The 22,476-nt window shown below is 38.5% G+C and overlaps 1 protein-coding gene across 16 annotated transcripts in view; it reads left to right on the top strand.

Annotated features, from left to right (window-relative positions):
• Positions 1–22,476, top strand: part of PBRM1 (polybromo 1) — a gene marked incomplete at its 3' end in the record, with an annotated part of 101,729 nt that overhangs the window by 20,056 nt on the left and 59,197 nt on the right. For all 16 annotated transcript variants that reach the window (XM_081246336.1, XM_081246322.1, XM_081246323.1 and 13 more), the window contains 8 exons: positions 1,805–1,873; positions 2,870–2,968; positions 6,927–7,012; positions 10,506–10,601; positions 11,221–11,312; positions 17,584–17,797; positions 20,421–20,562; positions 21,083–21,180. In XM_081246336.1, coding sequence (XP_081102462.1) covers positions 1,805–1,873; positions 2,870–2,968; positions 6,927–7,012; positions 10,506–10,601; positions 11,221–11,312; positions 17,584–17,797; positions 20,421–20,562; positions 21,083–21,180 — 896 coding nt within the window. The remainder of the gene's footprint in view (positions 1–1,804; positions 1,874–2,869; positions 2,969–6,926; positions 7,013–10,505; positions 10,602–11,220; positions 11,313–17,583; positions 17,798–20,420; positions 20,563–21,082; positions 21,181–22,476) is intronic.

A 22,476-nucleotide genomic window follows, 5' to 3' on the forward strand; every position in this document is an offset into this window, starting at 1 on the left:
AATGAATAAATAAAATGTAGTATATACAGACAATGGAGTATTATTCAACCTTTAAGAAGAGTGAAATTCTGACCCATGCTGCAGTAAGAATGAACCCTGAACACATTATGCTAAGTGAAATAAGCCTGTCACAAAAGAACAAATATTGTATGATTCCTGTTTTAGGAGGTAGTTAGAGTAGCCAAATTCATAGAAAAAGTAAAATTGTGATTTCCAGGGGATGACAGGAGGGGAAGGTGGATAGCTGTAGTTTAATGGGTATGGAGTTTCAGTTTGGGAAGGTGAAAAGTTCTGGAGATGGATGATGGTGATGGTTGCACAATAATGTGAATGTATTTAAAGCCACTGAACTGTATACTTAAAAAGGTTAAATGGTACATTTTATGTATTTTTTATCACAATAAAGAAATAAGAAAAGAGTACAGTCTTTACTCAGGATTTATTCTTACTCTGCATGATACAATCAGTAGTGATCAAGCCACCAAGGGTGAGTTGGATGACTAAAACATTACTACCCAGTTCCCCTATTCTGGGAGGGTTTTCAGGGACACCATGCAGCAGGAGTTGATATGGGAAAGCAGATTCCCATTGGTCCCTTGGGGTGTGACAGTTTGAAAGACAACAAGGACTGAGACCTGGAAGGTCTTTCCTTGCCTTTCCTTTATAAATCTTTCCTGAGTGAGACTGGCTAAGTGGGAGAGGTAGATTGGGAATACCTGGGCCAACAACTTGCTTTATGCTGTACCCTAGCCTGGGCGTCTCTGCCATAATTTGTCTTCTGAATTGTTTCTCAGAAGTAGAATTGTTGGAGAGAAGGGGCAGGCAAGGGGTTTGATCTAAGGAAGGAAAGGAGTAGAGTTAAGAAAATAGAGAGGGGTAAGCTGAGGGTTCAGACGAAATGAGATCATCCCTTTAGCCCAGTAATTGAGTGAACACTGTGGTCTCTCGTTGTTGTTGTTTTTGTTTTTTGGGCTCCAAGGATTTGAACAGGTAGGAAGAGCCTGGAGAGCACAGTCTGACTTTCCTCGACACTTGTCCCCCACTGAAGAGACCAACTTTTGATTTTTGGTTGACTTCAATTATTTTCTCGAAGGAATAAAACCTGTAGGAGAGACTCAGGGCAGTGAATGAACTCCAGGCTTTGTGAAACCCTTCGAGTATATTCTTCTAAATGTTTAACTCTTTTTCTTTTGTTGAGCTAATATTTGATACGAAATCAGAAATTGTTTATAATTTTGCTTTGATTCTTTAATGTATTTTCATTGAAAATGTGTTTTATTTTGAAAAGAAATATTTTGACTGAGATAAGTAGAAGCATTAAGTTAGACATGAAGCTAACAAATCTTGCAACCTGACTTCTTGTAGATCCTTAGTATTTTATATGAAATAGGATATAATTGTGCTACTTAGATTGCTAAATTAAAAGAGCTTATAATAAGCCCTTCAAAAACGTTCTTTTGCTTCATTTCCTGGCATAGATATCTTGGCATCTTAAATTTAAAATTGTGTGATCTGTGAATTTAGAAAATTTAAAAACATTAAATTGTGGTGTATTAGTTATATAGTGATAATTACCAAATACTAACTGTAAAGTCCTACAACATGCTGTTGGGTATCTCATAAAGCTTGTAAAAATCAAATGCTTTCTGCTTCAAATATAACAAACAATATGCTGAATAACTGTGTCTTTAGCCTTAATCTCACAAAGCTGCTCAATTGATTAACAGATAGTCAGTATACTTCCTTGTTTTCTCATTAGCTGGATACTTTTACTTATTAAGCATGCTTGGGTTTTGTCTTCCAGCAATATCCAGACTATTATGCAATAATTAAGGAGCCTATAGACCTCAAGACCATTGCCCAGAGGATACAGGTATGAAGGTGACCATATGTAAAAATAACATCATTTAGGGCAGATTGGCCTGTGGTCATTTTTTAGGGCCTTTTAGAAAAACAGAGAAGCAGGTATCTCTGTAAGGAGTTACTAGCAATATAATGTAAACAAATTAGAGATGTTACTGAGTATAGCGTTGGAGGAGTAAACACCGCGTCCCTTTTGCATTTTTTTCTGTGGAAGGAAAGGAAAATTTTCATTGGCATAGTAAATCTTGACCTTAGGACAAAAATTAAAGCGCATTGGTCATCGCCATTTCTGATTGTGAAAGGTACATTGGGAACAAAAGCTTTGTTGTTTATTTTTATTTGCTTCCAAATAGTTTTAGGATATCTCAGAGTAAAAGTTACCTACAACAGACATTAAGAGTGTAAGGTTAGTGAAAATAGAGACTTTGTTCTCTTTGAGTGCCCCCCTCCCTGTGTCTTCAGCAGTAATAGCAGCAAGTAACACTCACCTAGATAGAATTCCTATGTGTTAGCTAATTAATTCTTAAAACACCTCTATGAGGTAGATACTGTTGTTATTCCCATTTTACAGATAAGAAAACTGAAGCACAGAGATGGTAAGTCACTTGCCTGAGTCATCAACTAATGAGAAAAGTGAGGATTTGAATCCAGACAGTCTGGCTCCAAAGTCTATACTCTTTAATGAATTAGTATTCATGAAGCATTTAGAACAGTGGTTGGCACAGTAAACACTATATGTTTGCTAAATAAAATAACTTTTACTTTTTTTGATTTTTTAAAAAGTGTAAGTTGTTTTTATGAGAATAGTGTAGCTCTGGTTTTGTTACCTATCTCAAAAACTGTTTTGTAAATGGACCATAGTAATAATTTATAAAAGAGAAGATGACACACGTATACTTTCCAATGAAGTCTTAAAATATGGTGACAGTTTAAAATTACGTAGAGGTTTTTTTTTTAAAGGTCATGTTGCTTAAGAGGAACTGCTATATTTTGTTGTTTACTATAGAATGGAAGCTACAAGAGTGTTCATGCAATGGCCAAAGATATAGATCTCCTAGCAAAAAATGCCAAAACTTATAATGAGCCTGGTTCTCAAGTATTCAAGGTTAGTTTTATTGTTGTTGCTTTCATTGATAAGAGTAGAGACCAATATTTTTATATAACAACTTTATTGAGACAAAATTCACATACCATACATTTTACCCAAAGTGTATAATTTAATGGCTTTTAGTATATTCACCAAGTTGTGTAGCCATCACCACAATGAATTAGCAGTCACTCTCCATTTCCTCCCAACCTCCCTAACCCTAGGCAACCACCAGTCTACTTTCTGTCTCTGTGAATTTGCCTATTCTCAACATTTCATATAAATGGAATTATTCAATTTGTGGTCCTTTGTGACTGGCTTCTTTCACTTAGCATCATGTTTTCAAGGTATTCATTTTGTAGCATGTATTTCTTTTTATTCCCAAATAGTATTCAATTAAATGTATATATCATGTTTCATTTACCCGTTCATCAGTTGCTAGGCATTGGGTTGCTTCCACTTTGGGGCTATTATAAATAATGCTGCTACGAGCATTCATGTATACGTTTTTTTTTTTTTTAATAAATTTATTTATTTATTTTTGGCTGTGTTGGGTCTTTGTTGCTGCGCATGGGCTTTCTCTAATTGCGGCGAGCAGGGGCTACTCTTCGTTGTGGTGCACGGGCTTCTCACTGTGGTGGCTTCTCTTGTTGCGGAGCACGGGCTCTAGGCACGCGGGCTTCAGTAGTTGTGGCTCGTGGGCTCTAGAGCACAGGCTCGGTGGTTGTGCCACATGGGCTTAGTTGCTCCGCGGCATGTGGGATCTTCCCGGACCAGGGCTTGAACCCGTGTCCCCTGCGTTAGCAGGTGGATTCTCCACCACTGCACCACCAGGGAAGCCCCATGTATAAGTTTTTATGTAGACATATATTTTTATTTTTATTGAATACATACCTGGGAATGGAATTGCTGGGCCACATGGTAACTATATTTTTAATTTTTTTGAGGAACCACCAAATTGTTGTGTTTTTTTGTTGTTGTTGTTGTTTTGGGGTTTTTTGGCTGCTTTGGGTCTTCGTTGCTGCACTCAGGCTTTCTCCAGTTGTGGCAAGCAGGGGCTACTCTTCATTGCGGTGTGTGGGCTTCTCTTGTTGTGGAGCACGGGCTCTAGGCACGTGGGCTTCAGTAGTTGAGGCATGCAGGCTCAGTAGTTGCAGCACGTGGGCTCTAGGGTGCGTGGGCTCAGTAGTTGTGGCTCACGGGGTCTAGTGCGCAGGCTCAGTAGTTGTGGTGCACAGGCTTAGTTGCTCCGTGGCATGTGGGATCTTCCCAGACCAGGGCTCAAACCCATGTCCCCTGCATTGGCAGGCGGATCCTTAACCACTGCACCACCAGGGAAGTCCCCACCAAATTGTTTTTCAAGCCACTGCACCAGCATTCCCACTAGCAATGTGCGAGTGTAATCTCTCTACATCCTCACCAATGCTTGTTTCTATTTTTGGTTTTGTTTTTATTATAGCCATTCTAGTAGGTATGAAGTACTATCTCATTATGGGGTTTTTTTTCTTTTCTTTTCTTTTTTTTTTTTTGCGGTGCGTGGGCCTCTCACTGTTGTGGCCTCTCCCATTGTGGAGCACAGGCTCTGGATGTTCAGGCTCAGCGGTCATGGCTCCCGGGCCCAGCTGCTCCACAGCATGTGGGATTCTCCCGGACCGGGCCACGAACCTGTGTCCCCTGCATCAGCAGGCGGACTCTCAACCACTGCGCCACCAGGGAAGCCCCCTCATTATGGTTTTTTTTTTTTTTTAATTTATTTATCTTATTTTATTTTTGGCTGCATTGGGTCTTCATTGCTGCACGCGGGGCTTTCTCTAATTGCAGTGAGAGGGCACTACTCTTCCTTGCCATGCCCCAGGCAGCTTCTCTTGTTGCGGAGCACAGACTCTAGGTGCACAGTCTTCAGTAGTTGTGGCTTGCAGTCTCTAGAGCTCAAACTCAGTAGTTGTGGTACGCGGGCACAGTAGTTGTGGCTCACGGGCTCTAGAGCGCAGGCTCAGTAGTCGTGGCACATGGGCTTAGCTGCTCTGCAGCATGTGGGATCTTCCCGGACCAGGGCTCGAACCCGTGTACCCTGCATTGGCAGGCGGATTCTCAACCACTGCGCCACCAGGGAAGCCCTCATTATAGTTTTAATTAGCTTCTTTTTTTTTTTTGGCCATGCTGTGCAGCTTGTGTGACCTCAGTTCCTCCACCAGAGTTTGAACTCAGGCCATGGCAGTAAAAGCCCGGAATCCTAACCACTAGGCCACCAGGGAACTCCCTGATTAGCATTTTCTAATGATTAGTGATGTTGAACATCTTTTCATGTGCATATTGGCCATTCATATGTCTTCTTTAAAAAAATAAAAAAAGTCTGTTCAGATCTTCAGCCCATTTTTTAATTGGTTTATCCGTCTTTTAATAAAAAGTTGAGTTGTTAGAGTACTTTACATAGTCTGGACATTAGACCAGACATATGATTTACAAGTATTTTCTCCCATTCTATGGATTGTCTTTTCATTTTCATGGTAGTATCCTTTGCTGCACAAAAGTTTTTAATTTTGGGAATTCCCTGGCAGTCCAGTGGTTAGGACACTGCGCTTCCACTGCAGGGGGCACAGGTTTCATTCCTAGTCGGGAAACTAAGATCCCTCATGCTGAGTGGTGCATCAAAAAAAAAAAAAAAAAAAAAAGTCTTTAATTTTAATAAAGTATTTAATTTTGGTTCAGTCTAATTTGTCTGTTTTTTCTTAGGTTGCTTGTACTTTTAGTGTCTTATCTAAGAAACCATTACCTAATCCAAGGCTGTGAAGATTTACACCTACGTTTTCTTCTAAGAATTTTATAGTTCAGCTCTTACATTTAGATCTTTGAGCCATTTTGAATTAATTTTTATATACATGAGGTAGGCGTGAGGTAGGAGTCCACATTCTTTTGCCATGGGGTATTCATTTGTCCCAGCGCCTTATGTTGAAAAGACTATTCTTTCCCCATTGAATTGTCTTGGCAACCCTGTTGAAAATCAGTTGACTCTAGATGTATGGGTTTATTTCTGGATTCTTGGTTCTAATCCATTCATCTGTATGCCTTTCTCTGTGCCAGACAAGGTTTATTTTTGATCCACTTTGTAGTTAAATATTGATGTAGTCCCTGCATTTAAACCTCACTGATATAAAAATCAATCTATGTAGTATAGTACACAATGTAAAATGACTATTTCATTGCTTTGCAGTTCTCTCCTAGAAGTTTTGTAGTCCTTCTGCATAATGAACTGTAATGACAGTTGCTTGTAGCAATTTCTAGAATTAATAATATATCATTGGGAACTTAGCAAAAGATGGTCAGAAAATCTTTTGGGAGTAAAATCATTTAGATTTACAGAATGCTGATTCAGTTTCTTTTGGTAGTTAATTTTAACTTTTATCTTGCATCTTTTTAAGAAACTGAGTGGAAATCAGAAATGAAATCCTCGTATTCTTAATCCTCGATAGGACATTTTAATAGTGTAGTACTAATTGTTTGTTGATGCAGTTAAGAATTTTACTTCGTGGTCTGATTAATTTTCCTAAACTAAATTTTGGAGAGAAGGGAAACTTGGATTTGATATATGCTGTTAATTTAAACAAGTATGTTCATCCTAAATTTACATGCCTAATCTTTAATCTTAGAAGTGTACCTTTGTTTCAGTTTTAAGGTTAGTGTACACAGGTAGAGTTCATTGTATTTTCACCCCTGTTTTTCCCTGTTCAGCATTAGGTCTTTGTCTCTTACCTGAATAATTGTGAAAGAGCTAGGTGGCTTTTCAACTTGTATTTAATTATGGAGATGTTTTGGAGGCTTGTGGAAAGGTTAGAGGATGTAGCTTTCTGGATATCGAATGGAAGTCTACTCCAGATGGAAGGAGTGCCATAGAAAGTGTCCAGTACATGATTGCAGGCATTTTAAACTGTCCGTTTTCTCTATACTTTTTCTAAGCCAAGTAATTTTATCTTAACAGGATGCAAATTCTATTAAGAAAATATTTTATATGAAAAAGGCAGAAATTGAACATCATGAAATGACTAAGTCAAGCCTTCGGATGAGGTAGGTTAAAAAAATGTCTAAAATCCTTGTACCTTTATTATTTGCCAAATTTTCTCAGTATAGTAGAAAATAAGATGCATGTTGCATTTCAAGATTATATTTACAGTTGATAAAATAATTCTGAAGAGAGTAGTGTTAACTCTTACCCAGTCCCTTCATTGCAGCTGAAGGGCTTTATTTAAAAAGAAACAATTTTTAAGACTTAACACTGCTGTATACTTTTATTGCCTTATACAAATACATATATATTGTATATCATATTGTGTGTAATGTATATTAAAGATATAACGTGTACTATATAAATATATGTACAGGCATACCTTGGAGATACTGCAGGTTCATTTCCAGACTACTGCAATAAAGTGAATATCACACTAAAGTGAGTCACACAATTTTTTGGTTTCCCAGTGCATATAAAAGTTATATGCACAGTATACTGTACCTAAATGTGCAGTAGCATTAGGTCTAAAAAAACAGTGTATATGCCTTAATTTAAAAAGACTTTATTGCTTAAAAATGCTAACCATCATCTGAGCCTTCAGCAAGTTGTAGTCTTTGTGCTGGTGGAGGGTCTTGCCTCTCTTAATGCTGCTGACTGGTCAGGGTGGTGGTTGCTGAAGGCTGGGGTGGCCGTGGCAGTTTCCTAGAACAAGACAGTAACGTTTGCCCCATCAGTTCTCTCTTCTTTTCACTAATGATCTCTCTGTAGCATGCGATGCTGTTTGATAGCGTTTTACCCACAGAACTTCTTTGAAAATTGGAGTCAGTCCTCTCAAATCCTGACGCTGCTTTATCAACTAAGTTTATGTAATATTCTAAATCCTTTGTTGTTGTTTCAACAATCTTCATAGCATCTTCACCAGGAGTAGATTCCGTCTAAAGAAACTACTTTCTCTACTCATCCATACGAAGCAACGTCCTCAACTGTTGAAGTTTTATCATGAGATTGTAGCAGTTCAGTCACATCTTCAGGCTCTACTTCTAATTCTAGTTCTCTTGCTGTTTCCACCACATCTGTAGTTTAAAGTCTTAAACCCCTCAGAGTCACCCACGAGGGTTGGAACCCACTTCTTCTAAACTTTTGTTAATGTTCATGTTCTTTCCATGAATCACAAATATACTTAATGGCATCTGGAATAATGAATCCTTTGCAGAAAGTTTTCAGTTGAATTTGCCCACATCCATCAGAGGAATCACTGTCTGTGGCAGCTGTAGCCTTATGAAATATATTTCTTAAATAATAAGACTTGAAAGTTGAAATTACTCCTTGGTCCCCGAGCTTCAGAATGGATGTTGTATCAGCAGACATGAAAACAACACAAATCTCGTGTATCTCCATTAGGGCTCTTGGGTGACCGGGTACATTTTCAGTGAGCAGTACTGTTTTCCAGATCTTTCTTTCTGAGCAGTAGGTCTCAACAGCAGGCTTAAAATATTCAGTAAACCATGTTGTAAACAGATGTGCTGTCATCCAGGCTTTGTTGTTCCATTTGTTGAGCACAGGCAGAGTAGATTTAGCATAATTCTTAAGGGCCCTAGGATTTTTCAGAATAGTAAATGAGCACTGGCTTCAGCTTAAAGTCATCAGCTACATTAGCCCTAACAAGAGAGTCAGCCTGTCCTTTGAAACTTTGAAACCAGACATTGACTTCTCTCTAGTTGTGAAATCCTTGGATGGCATCTTCTTCCATGATAAGTATGTTTCGTCTTCACTGAAAATCTGTTGTTTAGTTACAGCTACTTTTATTAATAATCTTAGCTAAATCTTCTGGATAACTTGCTGCAGCTTCTATATCAGTACTTGCTGCTTCACCTTGCTTTTTTTTTTTTTTTTTTTTTTTTTTTTTGCGGTACGCGGGCCTCTCACTGCTGTGGCCTCTCCCGTTGTGGAGCACAGGCTCCGGACGCGCAGGCTCAGCAGCCATGGGTCACAGGCCTAGTTGCTCTGTGGCATGTGGAATCTTCCCGGACCGGGGCACAAACCCGCGTCCCCTGCATCGGCAGGCGGACTCTCAACCGCTGTGCCACCAGGGAAGCCCCACCTTGCACTTTTATAGAGATGACTTCTTTCCTTAAACCTCATGAACCAAACTCTGCTAGCTTCAGACTTTGATTCTGCAGCTTCCTCACCTCTCTCAGCCTTCATAAAATTGAAGAGAGTTAGGGCCTTGCTCTGGATTAGGCATTGGCTTAAGGGAATGTTGTAGATGGTTTGACCTTCTATCTAACAGTTTCTTCATATCAGCAATAAGGCTGTTTTACTGTGTTATCATTCCTGTGTTCACTGGAGTAGCACTTTTAATTTCCTTCAAGAACTTTTCCTTTGCTTTCGTAACTTGGCTAACTGGTGCAAGAGGCCTAGTTTCCAGCCTATCTCAACTTTCAACATGCCTTCCTCACTGAGCTTAATCATTTGTAGCTTTTGATTGAAACCGAGAAACATGCAACTCTTACTTTCCCTTAAATGCTTAGAGGCCAGTGTAGGGTTATTAATTGGCCTAATTTCAGCATTGTTGTGTCCCAGGAAATAGGGAGGCCTGAGGAGAGGGAGAAAGACGAGGGAATAGCTGGTCGGTGGAGCAGTCAGAACACACACAACATTTATTAAGTTTGCTGTCTCATATGGGTGTGGTTCATGGTACCCCCAAATAATTACAATAATAACAACAGAGATCACTGATCGCAGATCACCACAACAAATATAATAATAATGGAAAGGTTTGAGATATTGCAAGAATTACCAAAATGTGACACAGAGACGCGAAGTGAGCAAATGCTGTTGTAAAAATGGTGCCAAAAGACTTGCTTGATTCAGAGTTGCCACAAACCTTTAATTTGTAAAAAATGCAGTATCTGTGAAGTTTAATAAAGCAAAGCGAGATAAAACAATGTATGCCTGTAATATTACATTTGTATATGGTGTATAGTAGTATATATTTATATTTGCAGTAAGAATATTTAGCCAGGTATCAGGAGGTCTGAAGTCTCACCCTAGCTTACCTTGTGCTAGGACTGTGACTTTGAACAAGTCTTTTACTTCTGGGATTCCATTTCCTCCTACCTGAAATGGAAAGATTGAGTGGCTACTTTTGAAGCTTTCTTCTGACCCAGACATTTGCTGTGTTACTAAATCCTATGGTTACTGTGGTGAACATAAGCTGTCTGGGATCAGCCCTGGTTTATCCTTTTCCACAGAGTCCCAGATTTTGGAGCAAAGCCTCCTGCACGGTAGAGGCTCAGAAATATTTGTGTTGTTTTGTTTGTCTTTTCTGCCGCACCGTGTGGCATGTGAGATCTTAGTTCCCTGACCAGGGATGGAACCCGGGGTCCCTGTAGTGGAAGCGTGAAGTATTAACCACTGGACCACCAGGGAAGTCCCTGAGTTTTTCTTTTTAAGAAAAGAAAAAGAAAATGGTTGTTTTCTTTTTGTTATTCAGCATTCTGATTTCAGCTGTCAGTTTTCTGAGTTTTTTTTGACCTTGTCTCTGGATAGGACTCCATCAAATTTGGCTGCAGCCAGGCTGACAGGTCCTTCGCACAGTAAAGGCAGCCTTGGTGAAGAGAGAAATCCCACTAACAAGTACTACCGGTGAGAGAGAGTGTGTTTAGTCTGAGAGCTGACCCATGTTTATGAGGATAAGCATGCTGGCATTTTCTTGATGACTATCTTGAAGTAATAGTTGTGGGTGTAGTTGGGTTATTATGAGAATTTGTTGTCAAATATCTTACTTAAAAGGTATAGTAGGCCTTACCTCGCCTTTGAGAAAACACTTAAGCAGAAGTTGTTTGTCAGGTAGAGTTTAATATTACCAGTAAAACGTGAGGTAAAATGCTGAAAGATTTTGTGTTCATAGTAGAATTTGTTTTCATTATAAAATCTGAGCATATTTAGAATTAATCAGCAATTATGAATGAATCTCTATTTTTCATTAAAAAAGGAGTAGTGCTGCATTTAAGTAAAAAACAAATTGCAAGTAGCCTGCTTTAGGCTTTCTACCACCACTCCCTCTTTTCTAAGAGAAAAAAATTAGTCATCTTGGTTAAGATTGATTGTGGGGAATATAAAAAGTACAAAGTAGATTGAGGAGGCAGTTGAATAAACTCTTTCTTTGATGTGAATGCCTTGTTAACAGTTCCTACTTCCTATAAAGTAACCAAATTATTATAACATCTTTCCCTGCCTTCTAATTGCTTGTTTTTCTTTGTAGTAATAAAAGAGCAGTCCAAGGGGGTCGTTTATCAGCAATTACCATGGCACTTCAGTATGGCTCAGAAAGTGAAGAGGATGCTGCTTTAGCTGGTAGGCATTAAGTTGTGACTAGTTAAGTGGCGTCTCAGTGGATCCTTCTGGTTAAGGAAAATTATAGTTATTTTGGTCTGGCTGGGAGTTTGTCTGTTTTTGGAGTACATACCTGTTTTGTTACATTTTTAATTGCACTCTTGGTCGGCAAACTTATCAGGAGCTTATTACTACTTTATTTCGTGTTAAAAGCATGTATCAAAGTAAATAAATACTTGTGCAAAATCAATTAGTTTGATAGCCTTAGCAGATTCTGGTTTCAAACCTATGATGATAGTGAGTGCTAGTGACACCATCAGGAAATCCCAGGGAGACATTCATATCATCTTAGATTTCCAGGCTTATATTTTCAGTAGACTATAATTTTTTCTCACCTAGAGCTTATGATTTAAAGATAGCTGTAAATTATGATCAGAGCAGCATTCTCATTTAAACAAGTGAAAGAAAGGGCATTCGGCACTAGGAATCCGTGTAGAAGTACACAGTTCGTAAAATAGTAATAAAGAACAGCTGTAGAGGTATATTTGATTTCATTGTCTTTCTCCTAAGTGTGATATAATATTTTTTTATTTTACTGTACATACTTTTTATATGTAGATATACAATTCATTTTATGAAATTACTCTTGATTTTATAATCAGGTGTGACACGAGATTTTTCTAGCTATGTCTTATTTTCTACTAAGTCTATGGAATTTCCTTTTTAAAAAAAATTAATTTATTAATTTATTAATTTATTTTTGGCTGCATTGGGTCTCTGTTGCTGCGTGCGGGCTTTCTCTAGTTGTGGCGAGCGGGGGATACTCTTCATTGCAGTGCTCGGACTTCTCATTGTGGTGGCTTCTCTTGTGGAGCACGGGCTCTAGGCGCGCGGGGGCTCAGTAGTTGTGGCTTGCAGGCTGTAGAGCGCAGCCTCAGTAGTTGTGGCGCACGGGCTTAGTTGCTCCATGGCATGTGAGATCTTCCTGGACCAGGGCTCAAACTCGTGTCCCCTGCATTGGCAGGTGGATTCTTAACCACTGTGCCACCAGGGAAGTCCCAAGTCTATAGAATTTCATAATTACTCTAGACTGCTGGAGTATGAATTTAATTTTTTGACACTCATCTACAGAATTAATTTTTTTAACTTAAATCGGGCCTTATCAAAAATTGAAAGAAAATTTATCTCTTCATTATCTTTGTTTTGTGCTAACTGTAAAAGTGACACACATGTTATGTTTAGGTTTCCTTCTAACATTTGGTTACTTCATTAACCTTATAGTAGTATAACAAATTTAAGGAAGACCATACCACTCACAAAATTCTTAAAAAGCATTTATTGTTTTTTTTTCTAATAAATAGTACCTTTGTCACAAGAGGATTCTTAATTTAGTAATCTCAGGTATTAAGAAAACAAAGTAGATGCCAACCAACTTTGTATGTAATAGATCCTTCAGGCTGTTATTCAGAACCTGTTTATCCTTAATTTAGTTGAAGTTTTAATATATTTGGTTTTCTACTTCCTGCTCCTGGAAACAACTTAGGGGTAGGTACAGTGAAAATAGAAAAGAAAGGATAACTCATGATCTTGGAGCAACAAGAAAGAGCTGATGGAAAGAAGGCATAAGAATTCGAAGTGTGGCCTGGCCTCTTGAGGTGATTTGTTTTAGAGGCAAACCACACTGCATGTCCCTCAGGGGGTGGAGAAGGAGGTGGAGAAGAGCACCCGTCCCCAGTCACTATAAGAAGAGGAACGAAGTAAGCAATAGGAAAAGAAGAAAACAGGTAAAGCTTGCAGTCTTCTCCCACCAACACAAGATAAGGCAAGAAGGCAAAAGTAAACATAGAAGACGTGGGATAAATAGAAACAACTCCAAAAATTATATCAGATATCAGTGTTAGTGGCCTAAAATTTCCAATTAAGACAGTTCCAGATTGTATATTTAAAAAATCAGGTTATATGCTAGTTACAAGAGATACATCTTCAATATAAAACTGTGTACTTGAAAGTTGAATGTCAAAGGATGGAAAAAGATACACCTGGCAAATAATAACCAAAGTGTAGTTACGTTGACTTCTCTTAAAATGGACTTTCAAACAATGCATTCCCAAAGATAAAATGGGTTCACCTCATAATGATAAAAGGTTTATTGCATGAGGAAGATAAATTATAAAAGGGCTCAAAATACATGAAACAAACAGATGGAACTTCTTGGAGAAAGTGAAAACATTGCCCTTAGAGTGGGAGCCTGCTTCTGTCAATGCTAGATAAACAGCCAAAACAGTGAAGACAGAGAAGACATGAATACACTTCCTCACAAGTGTATTTGTTCCCTATTGCTGCTAAAACAAAACAAATTACCACAAACGTAACTGGCTTAAGACCACACAAATTTATTCTCTTCAGTTCTGGATGTCAGAAGTCTAAAATCAGGTTGTTGGCAGGCTAATGTTCCTTCTGGAGGCTTTAGGGGATAATACACTTCCTTGCCTTTTCCAGTTTCTAGAGCTACCTGTATTCCATGGCCCTTTCCTCTCCATTCAGAACGCAGCACTCCAGTCTGCATCTGTCACCCCGTCTCCTTCCTCCTTTGACCTTCTTGCCTGCCTTTCATAAATACCCTGTGATTATGTTTAGTGCCCAGAGATTAATCCAGGATAATCTCCCACACTCAAAATTCCTCTCAATCATATCTGCAAAGTTTCTTTTGCTATATAAGGTAATATTCACAGGTTCTGTGGATTAGGACATGGTTGTATGTGGGGATCTATCATTCAGCCTACCACAACAAGATGGTTATAACAGACAAGTATTCTACAATTAGAGAATACATGTTCTTCCCTGGTTCACATGGAATATTACAAAAATTGACCATGTACTTAGCCATGAAACAAATTTCAATAAATTTGAAAGATCGGGTATTATACAGGCCATGTTTCTGAGAACAATGCAGCTATGATAGCAACTAATAATGAAAAGATACTAATTTTTTAAAAATATTTATTTATTTATTTATTTTGGCTGCTCTGGGTCTTAGTTGCAGCACACGGATTTTCGCTACAGCATTCAGGCTCTTAGTTGTGGGATGCAGGCTCTTAGTTGTGGCATGCATGCATGCTAGTTCCCCGACCAGGGGTCGAACCCAGGCCCCTGCATTGGAAGCACAGAGTCTTACCGACTGGACCACCAGGGATGTCCCAAAGATACAATTTTTAAAAGGAGTAATTATAATAGAAGTTTAATTACTTGAAACTGAACAATAACAATAATGAAAATAATACATATCAAAACAGTGGAGGTGCAGTTACAGTGATACTTCAGAAGGAAATTTACAGGTCTGACTGCTTCTGTTTAGAAAGAAAAGCAGCTGAAAGTCAGTCAGTGAACTAATAAGCATCCAACATAAGTAAATAATAAGAAGAGCAGAGATGTTAGAAAAAAGAAGATAAAGAGCAGAGGTTAATTCATTAGAAAGGAAATCTATAATGGAAAAGATCAATAAAGTCCAAGTTTTTCTGTTACAGCGGTTAATAAAATAGATAAGTCTGTAGTGAGATTATCAAGAAAGAAACAGAAGGCACAAACAGAAAATATTAGGGGAAAGGGGGAGCATACAGAGAATAAAAAAGAATGTAAGAACAGCATAATGCAAATAAATTTGAAAATTTAGATGAAATGGATAAATTCCTAGAAAATGATAAAAGTCTAAAAACTGATTCAAGAATAAAAAGGCTGATTAGTTATATCACCATTAAAGAAATTAAATTACTATTTACAAATATTCCTGCATAGAAAACACCAGGCCAAACATTCAAGGGACAGAATTATACATAAACCCCAGCAGTGAATAAAAAAGAGCTCCCCAATTCATTCTTTGACTCTGATATAAAACCAAAACTAAACAAAATATAAACACATTGTATCTAGCAGTATATATGAAAGATAATACATGGTAACACAATTGGGTTTATTCCAGGAATACTAGGTTAGTTCAACATTAGAAAGAAGTATTATTCATTACATTGGTAGATTAAAGGAGGAAAACAATACTATTGGCTTAGCAAATGCATTTGATTAATGCTTCAGTTTCCATTCATGATAAAAGCTTAGCAAACTAAGAATAGAAGGGGATCTTTCCTAACTTGATACAGGGCATCTCCATTTTCATTGGAGAAGTATTTGTAGCATTCCCCCTACCATAAGAAACAAAGTTAAGAACGTTGTTACCTCTTGGTCAAAGTACTAGCCAGCATACACTGATGACAGTGAAGTTATAAGGATCAGAAAAGAAGGATTTATAAGGATTGCAGTTGATAGATTATTTTTTGAGTTTTCTAGTTAAAAAACTACAGACGGTGCTTCCCTGGTGGCGCAGTGGTTGAGAATCTGCCTGCCAATGCAGGGGACACGGGTTCGAGCCCTGGTCTGGGAAGATCCCACATGCTGCAGAGCAATTAGACCCGTGAGCCACAACTACTGAGCCTGCGTGTCTGGAGCCTGTGCTCCACAGCAAGAGAGGCCGCGACAGTGAGAGACCCGTGCACCGCGATGAAGAGCGGCCCCCGCTTGCCGCAACTAGAGAAAGCCCTCGCACAGAAACGAAGACCCAACACAGCCAAAAATAATAAATAAATAAATAAAAACTTTTAAAAAACCTACAGACAGATTATTAGAATTAATAAGAATAATAAAATGCTAATGTAAGATTATTATACAAAAATCTACTTCAGACTTCCCTGGTGGTCCAGTGGTTTAGAATCCGTCTCCCAATGTAGGCGACATGGGTTCAATCCCTGGTCCAGGAAGATCCCACATGCTGCAGGGCAACTAAGCCTGTGCGCCACAACTACTGAGCCCGCGTGCCATAACTACCTAGCCCGCGTGCTCTAGAGCCCACACGACACAACTACTAAGCCTGCGCGCCACAACTACTGAAGCCCACGTGCTCTGGGGCCTGCGTGCCGCAGCTACTGAACCGGCATGCTGCAACTGAAGCTCGCGCGCCTAGAGCCCTGCTCCACAAGAGAAGCCACCGCAATGAGAAGCCCACGCATCGCAATGAAGAGTAGCTCCAGCTCGCCGCTACTAGAGAAAAGCCCATGCGCAGCAACGAAGACCCAGCACAGCCCCAAAAAAAAGAGAGAAAAGAAAAACAATCTCCTTCATTTCCGGAATCAGCCATAAAAAGAAAATGTAATTTTTAAAAAAGATACAGTTTACAGTAGCAACAAAACATATACCTAGGTTTAAATTCAGTAAAAGACGTGCAAGAGCTTTATGAAAAGATTCGAGGTAGTGGAGTTAGAAAAGACTACATAGTTTCAAATTCTGTCTTTCTTTCTAGCTCCATGACTAAATCCAAATCCCTTCTCAACTGCTCTATAGGCTAGCTGACTTTGGCCAGTCATCAGCTCCTCATGCCCAGTTTTCTCATTTGGAAAAGAAATGACAATACCTGTTCTGTGTGGTGATGTTAGGATTACCTGAGGGTGGTGCTTATCAAGCTCTTAATGAATAACTAAGTACTTAATAAGTGATTATCATACTTACATGGGAGCACATAGTGATTTTGGTTATCCTCATCCCTTAAGAAAAAATTTAAATCAGGTCGTTATATACTGTTTAAGAGTTCAGAGAAATGAGCAATATATTTTGTATTTCTGTAGAAGTGATTACATGTTTTGTTTTGGTGTTCTTATGATTAGCTTCTACCTGAAAACTTTCTCAATAAAGGAAAACATCATTCCTAAGGGATGCTATAGATCAGTGGGGCAAAGTCAGAGACTTAAAGCTAAATCAAATCTGTTGGTATCAGCCCCGTCTACATTTATACTATCCTAAGCTACATGCTGTCACTTTAGTTCTGAGATCTGAGAATGGCTACTTGCTCCTTTTCTTGTCCAAGCACACATAAGCAAGGAGTCTCAGAAGATGGCAGAGAAACTATTTTGTAACCTTTTAAAGATGGTATAACTTTTACCATGTAACATTCTATTCTATTTCTGTGTAACATTTCTCTGAGTAAACATACAATTTTACTAAGCATTACTAACAGCATCTTTATGAAGCCTAGAGACTATTCTTTTAAAACAAGTATTCTCAAACATACAAAACACAGTATTCTCAAACATACATAGCATAATCTGGAAGGTTGTTAAACGAACTTAAAAAAATGTTTGTTTCTTCCCCTTATAAATATATATATTTTTAACATCTTTATTGGAGTATAATTGCTTTACAGTGTTGTGTTAGTTTCTGCTGTCCCCTATAAATATCTTTTATGTCTTTGTAGCTGCACGTTATGAAGAAGGAGAGTCGGAAGCAGAGAGCATTACTTCATTTATGGATGTTTCAAATCCTTTTTATCAGCTTTACGACACAGTTAGGAGCTGTCGGAATAACCAAGGGCAGCTAATAGCTGAACCTTTTTTCCATTTGCCTTCAAAGAAAAAATACCCTGATTATTATCAGCAAATTAAAATGCCCATATCACTACAACAGATCAGGTAAGATATCTTCTACATTACTCAGTATAAATCTATTTTCTTGTGATTGAGCCTGCACATGTATCTTCCTTTCTAAAATGGATAAAGGTAATAAAGGTAAAAATGTTTTTCACATGTCTAAAGTGTACTTAAATATCACTCCTATATAAAAGTGAGAAATAAATTTGATTAACTACAAATGATGTTCTTTGTACTGCAGTAGAGTCAAGAGGCAAATAAAAGATGTCCCAGCTAGGCATTTTTGTGTCAGATTATGAATTATAAAAAGTCATGCAGGGCTTCCCTGGTGGCGCAGTGGTTGAGAGTCCGCCTGCCGATGGCAGGGGACACGGGTTTGTGCCCCGGTCTGGGAAGATCCCACATGCTGCGGTGTGGCTGGGCCCGTGAGCCATGGCCGCTGAGCCTGCGCGTCTAGAGCCTGTGCTCCACGACGGGAGAGGCCACAACAGTGAGAGGCCTGTGTACCACAAAAAAAAAAAAAAAAAAAGTCATGCAGCTCAGAATTTAACTGTTCATTTTCTTATAATTGTGCAAGAATTTCTCTTCTTATACCTTTTATCAATATTTTAATTACAACAGTTTATCTGCATTTAAATTTTGTATCTGTAGTTAAATCTCCAGAATAAGCATTGTTAGCTCTTACAGAACTCATTAGCTGAAATAATACCTGAGAGATGGTTCATCATGGTTTCCCTTTTCTGTTTAGAAAATGTTAAAATGATCATTGGGAATTCAGCCAGGCAAAATACTTGAACCACCACAATATCATTAACAATAGTAGGAAATAAATAATGTTATAAAATATGCTGTTTTGTGACTCTTACAGCGTGGGTTAGGTTTTGTGGTATACCCAGATAGAGGCAAGACGCAAGTAAAATTACCTTAAATGGGCAAGGTCAGAGTCAGCTGATGTTTAAATGGTGTTTTCATGGCAGATAGCTAGCTTTCCATACAGTAGGAATTAAAATCCTTGTACTTGCTGGATTCTAGGAATAAGGTTGCCTAACGTTTTGTGGTTTTGCATTTGTAACGTCTGTTTTCCTTATTTGATCAGTAAAGTTTATGGTGTTTTTATTTAATCCAAACTTTGGAGGTTTGGGACACGAGTCGGTTATAGAAAATTAGGTTATTTGGCCTTCTTAAAAATAACATGGAGGGACTTCCCTGGCGGTCCAGTGATTAAGAGTTGGCACTTCCATTGCAGGGGCACGGGTTCGATCCCTGGTCGGGGAACTAAAGATCCCACATGCCGTGTGGCATGACCAAAAAATAAAATAAAAATGAACAATAACATGGAAATTAAGGCTGCGTTTCGTTAAGAAAATGGACTAGAAATTTGTTTTTTGTACTCTTTGCCTTGGAAAGGATGGTGACAGTCTCGTAGATGTTAAGAGGTTCCTTTTTAGTTGATTGATTTTTGTCCTTAGTTTCTTTTCTCCCTCAGTCTTTTAAAATTCAATCTAATTAAGTAGATTAGTTCAAAAGAAGGCAAATCCTCAGCCAGCCCAGTCACCTGCCTGCAACCTTCTTCCAAGTTAGACTTTTCTAACATAAGCCTTACTTTGTATAGGGACTTTATGAGAGTTGGTGTTAGCCTTAGTGTCTGAGACAGCTATTGGAATTCTTAAGACTTAGGGTAAGTAAAAACCTCAATATTAAGCCATCATAATTAATTACAAATGTTTGTATTGGAGGAGGAGTAGTGAAGGGACTCTGACATACCTGTCTCTCATTTATCATCTTAAGACTGCTCTTGGGCTTCCCTGGTGGCGCAGTGGTGGAGAGTCCGCCTGCCGATGCAGGGGACACGGGTTCGTGCCCCGGTCCGGGAAGATCCCACATGCCGCGGAGCGGCTGGGCCCCTGAGCCATGGCCGCTGAGCCTGCGTGTCCGGAACCTATGCTCCGCAACGGGAGAGGCCACAACAGTGAGAGGCCCACGTACCGCAAAAAAAAAAAAAAAAAGACTGCTCTTCAGGGAATTCCTCGGTGGTCCAGTGGTTAGGACTCAGCGCTTTCACTGCCGGGACCAGGTTCAATCCCTGGTTGGGGAACTAAGATCCCGCAAGCTGAGCAGCACAGCCAAAAAACAAAAAGGACTGCTCTTCATTGCCCATGTGCAATTCGCCTGGAGGTTAAATGTGTATTATTCTAAACGCTCCTTCATGGAGTTGCCAGTACTTTCTCTTTTCTTTAACGCTCATCAAGTGGAATGGCCTCTTATTTTCTAAAATGTGTAGATCACCATGATTCTTCATTAAGGTGGCTTAAAACTTCCCTGATTTTTATCTCTTCCTAAGGTTTGCATGTTAGCCACTAACAGGATTTTTCTCTTAGGATTTTTGCTAATATGTTTGCTTTGTAATTGACCACCTTACTAGGTTCTCTTATTACTTCTTGTAATGTTTTATTCTTTTGGATTTTCAGTTAAATTGTCATATTGTCTAAATGGTGCTTTTGCCTCTTCATTCTGTATATTGAAATTGTCACTTCTAGGCCTCTAATCAGTATCACTGGTAAAGATACCTTGTAGTGATTGTCAGGATTTTTGCACTGGACTTTCAGGAAGTGTGTTTCATAATTTTCATAATGGAAGATTCTAGCCATGTGTTTGTCTTTCACAGAACAAAGCTAAAGAATCAAGAATATGAAACTTTAGATCATTTGGAGTGTGATCTGAATTTAATGTTTGAAAATGCCAAACGCTATAATGTTCCCAACTCAGCCATCTACAAACGAGTTCTAAAACTGCAGCAAGTCATGCAGGTATGATTTCTTGGTTTTGCTAAGTTGTTGTATGTATAATTGAAATAATTTTACACATTTTGAGCGTGTTCTTTTAAGATACGTGATTTCCCTCCAGCAATATCACGTCATTCATTTCAGCCACAAGTACTGCTGAATATGTTTTTAAGAGTTTTCAGGACCATGTAGAGTAGAAATAATAGTTTAGACTGGTTTAGCTTTGTGAGTGGAAGAAGCAGGGATTTGTCCCTGGGGAGTAATGTTAGGGATGTCAGGAAGTTTCCCTCTAATCACAGATGATATTCTGTCATTTAGGTTTTATTTCTTTGGTTCTAGACTCTGTTTCTGTTAAGGTAGGGTTGGTCCTAGGAGAAGGGACATCTTAAGGCTAATTAATCATTGTACAGTGTCCATGAGTTTATTGAATCCTTTCTGAGAGCACACCTTGGAGCGCATCTGAGGCCATGGGTCTTTTAATATTTGTATATTCTAGAAGTGTTCGGCAGAGTGAGCTTGACTCCCAGGGTCTGCTCTGTTTTAGGCAAAGAAGAAGGAGCTTGCCAGGAGAGATGACATTGAGGATGGAGACAGCATGATTTCTTCAGCAACCTCTGATACTGGTAGTGCCAAAAGAAAAAGGTAGATACTCTTCTTATAGCTGGAGACATCTTCTCTGTTTCTTTTAATTTTGTTTTAGATTTAAGTGCAGAAAAATGTTTCTTTAAGCTGTCAAGTATGAATTATCTTATAAGCTTTAACTGCTTTATAACATTTAAAAATTCATTTGTAGATTGTATGATTAGTGCTTTTTTTGTACCGTATTGGCTTTAGATAACATAGATAAAAATAACTACTTATGTAGCTTAGCAAAACATGTTATTCTTTTTGCTGTCCAGGTTATTTTGTTTTAATGTGGCATTTAAGAATGCCCCTTAAATCTAATTTAGGTAATTTCTACATGGTGAATTACAAAAAAAAAAAATCAGTACTACCACTGTAGTGAAGTAAGTCATTATTCTTACCCGTTTGTTTTTCCTTGTTAATCTGATCTTTATTTGCCATTCTAAGGATGTCAGATTGTAAGATACAAAGTCATAACTTCTTGTAGTTCATAAAAGGTTAAGCTAGATATTTGGTTTTCTTTTCTTTCTAACCTTTCTGTCAACTTCCCTAACCCTTCCTTTTTCTCATGGGTTTTATGGAGGGGGGGCCTTACTGTGAGATTCTGAAGCTGGACTCCTGTAAAGAATCATGCAAGACCATCTCTTTTGTCTGTGCCTCCCACATGGAGTTTCTCTGGCCTGATCTTTGTGGAACACCATATTCTTCCTCAGCCTTAACTGTCTCACCATCTTTGTAACAGCGGGGAGGATACCTTAAACAAGGAATAAGCTCCATCACTAATAGCAGGGCTTGACAGATTCAAAATTGAGTGAAGAAATCATTAGTAACTATTGATACAGTTCTGTTCATGTATTAGTAGATCCACTGAGACCTGAGGATTTTAAAAAGTGGTTTAGAAAAGACAAGCTATCTTGTCTTTCCCTATAAATAGCATTTGGGAAATTTTTTTTAGCTTTGAAAATAACTTTGCTGTGCTATGCCAAGGTAACTAAATTGATTGGTGTGCCCTGAGATGTGAGTCTCCTCCATTACTGGCCTATGAATTTCATCCTTCCAAGTTCTTAATTCCTTGTTATACCAGGGACAACGGAGGAAAAATGTGAAACCAGATCAGAGGCATCAAATCAAGAACATCTTTGAGTGTAATTATATAACTACTACAGCATCACCTGTGTTTTCCAGATCAGTCACCAATCAAAGATAAAAACTTCTCAGGCAAAAGAAGGTAATGGAGGCAAAAGTGATGGTACAGTTAGTGCCAACACTGAATGAAAAGAGAGATCTTAAACTAGTTGAGTGTTAAGAAAACAG

Source organism: Mesoplodon bidens (assembly GCF_964165515.1).
Source record: "Mesoplodon bidens genome assembly, chromosome: 10".
Taxonomy (NCBI): Eukaryota; Metazoa; Chordata; class Mammalia; order Artiodactyla; family Ziphiidae; genus Mesoplodon; species Mesoplodon bidens.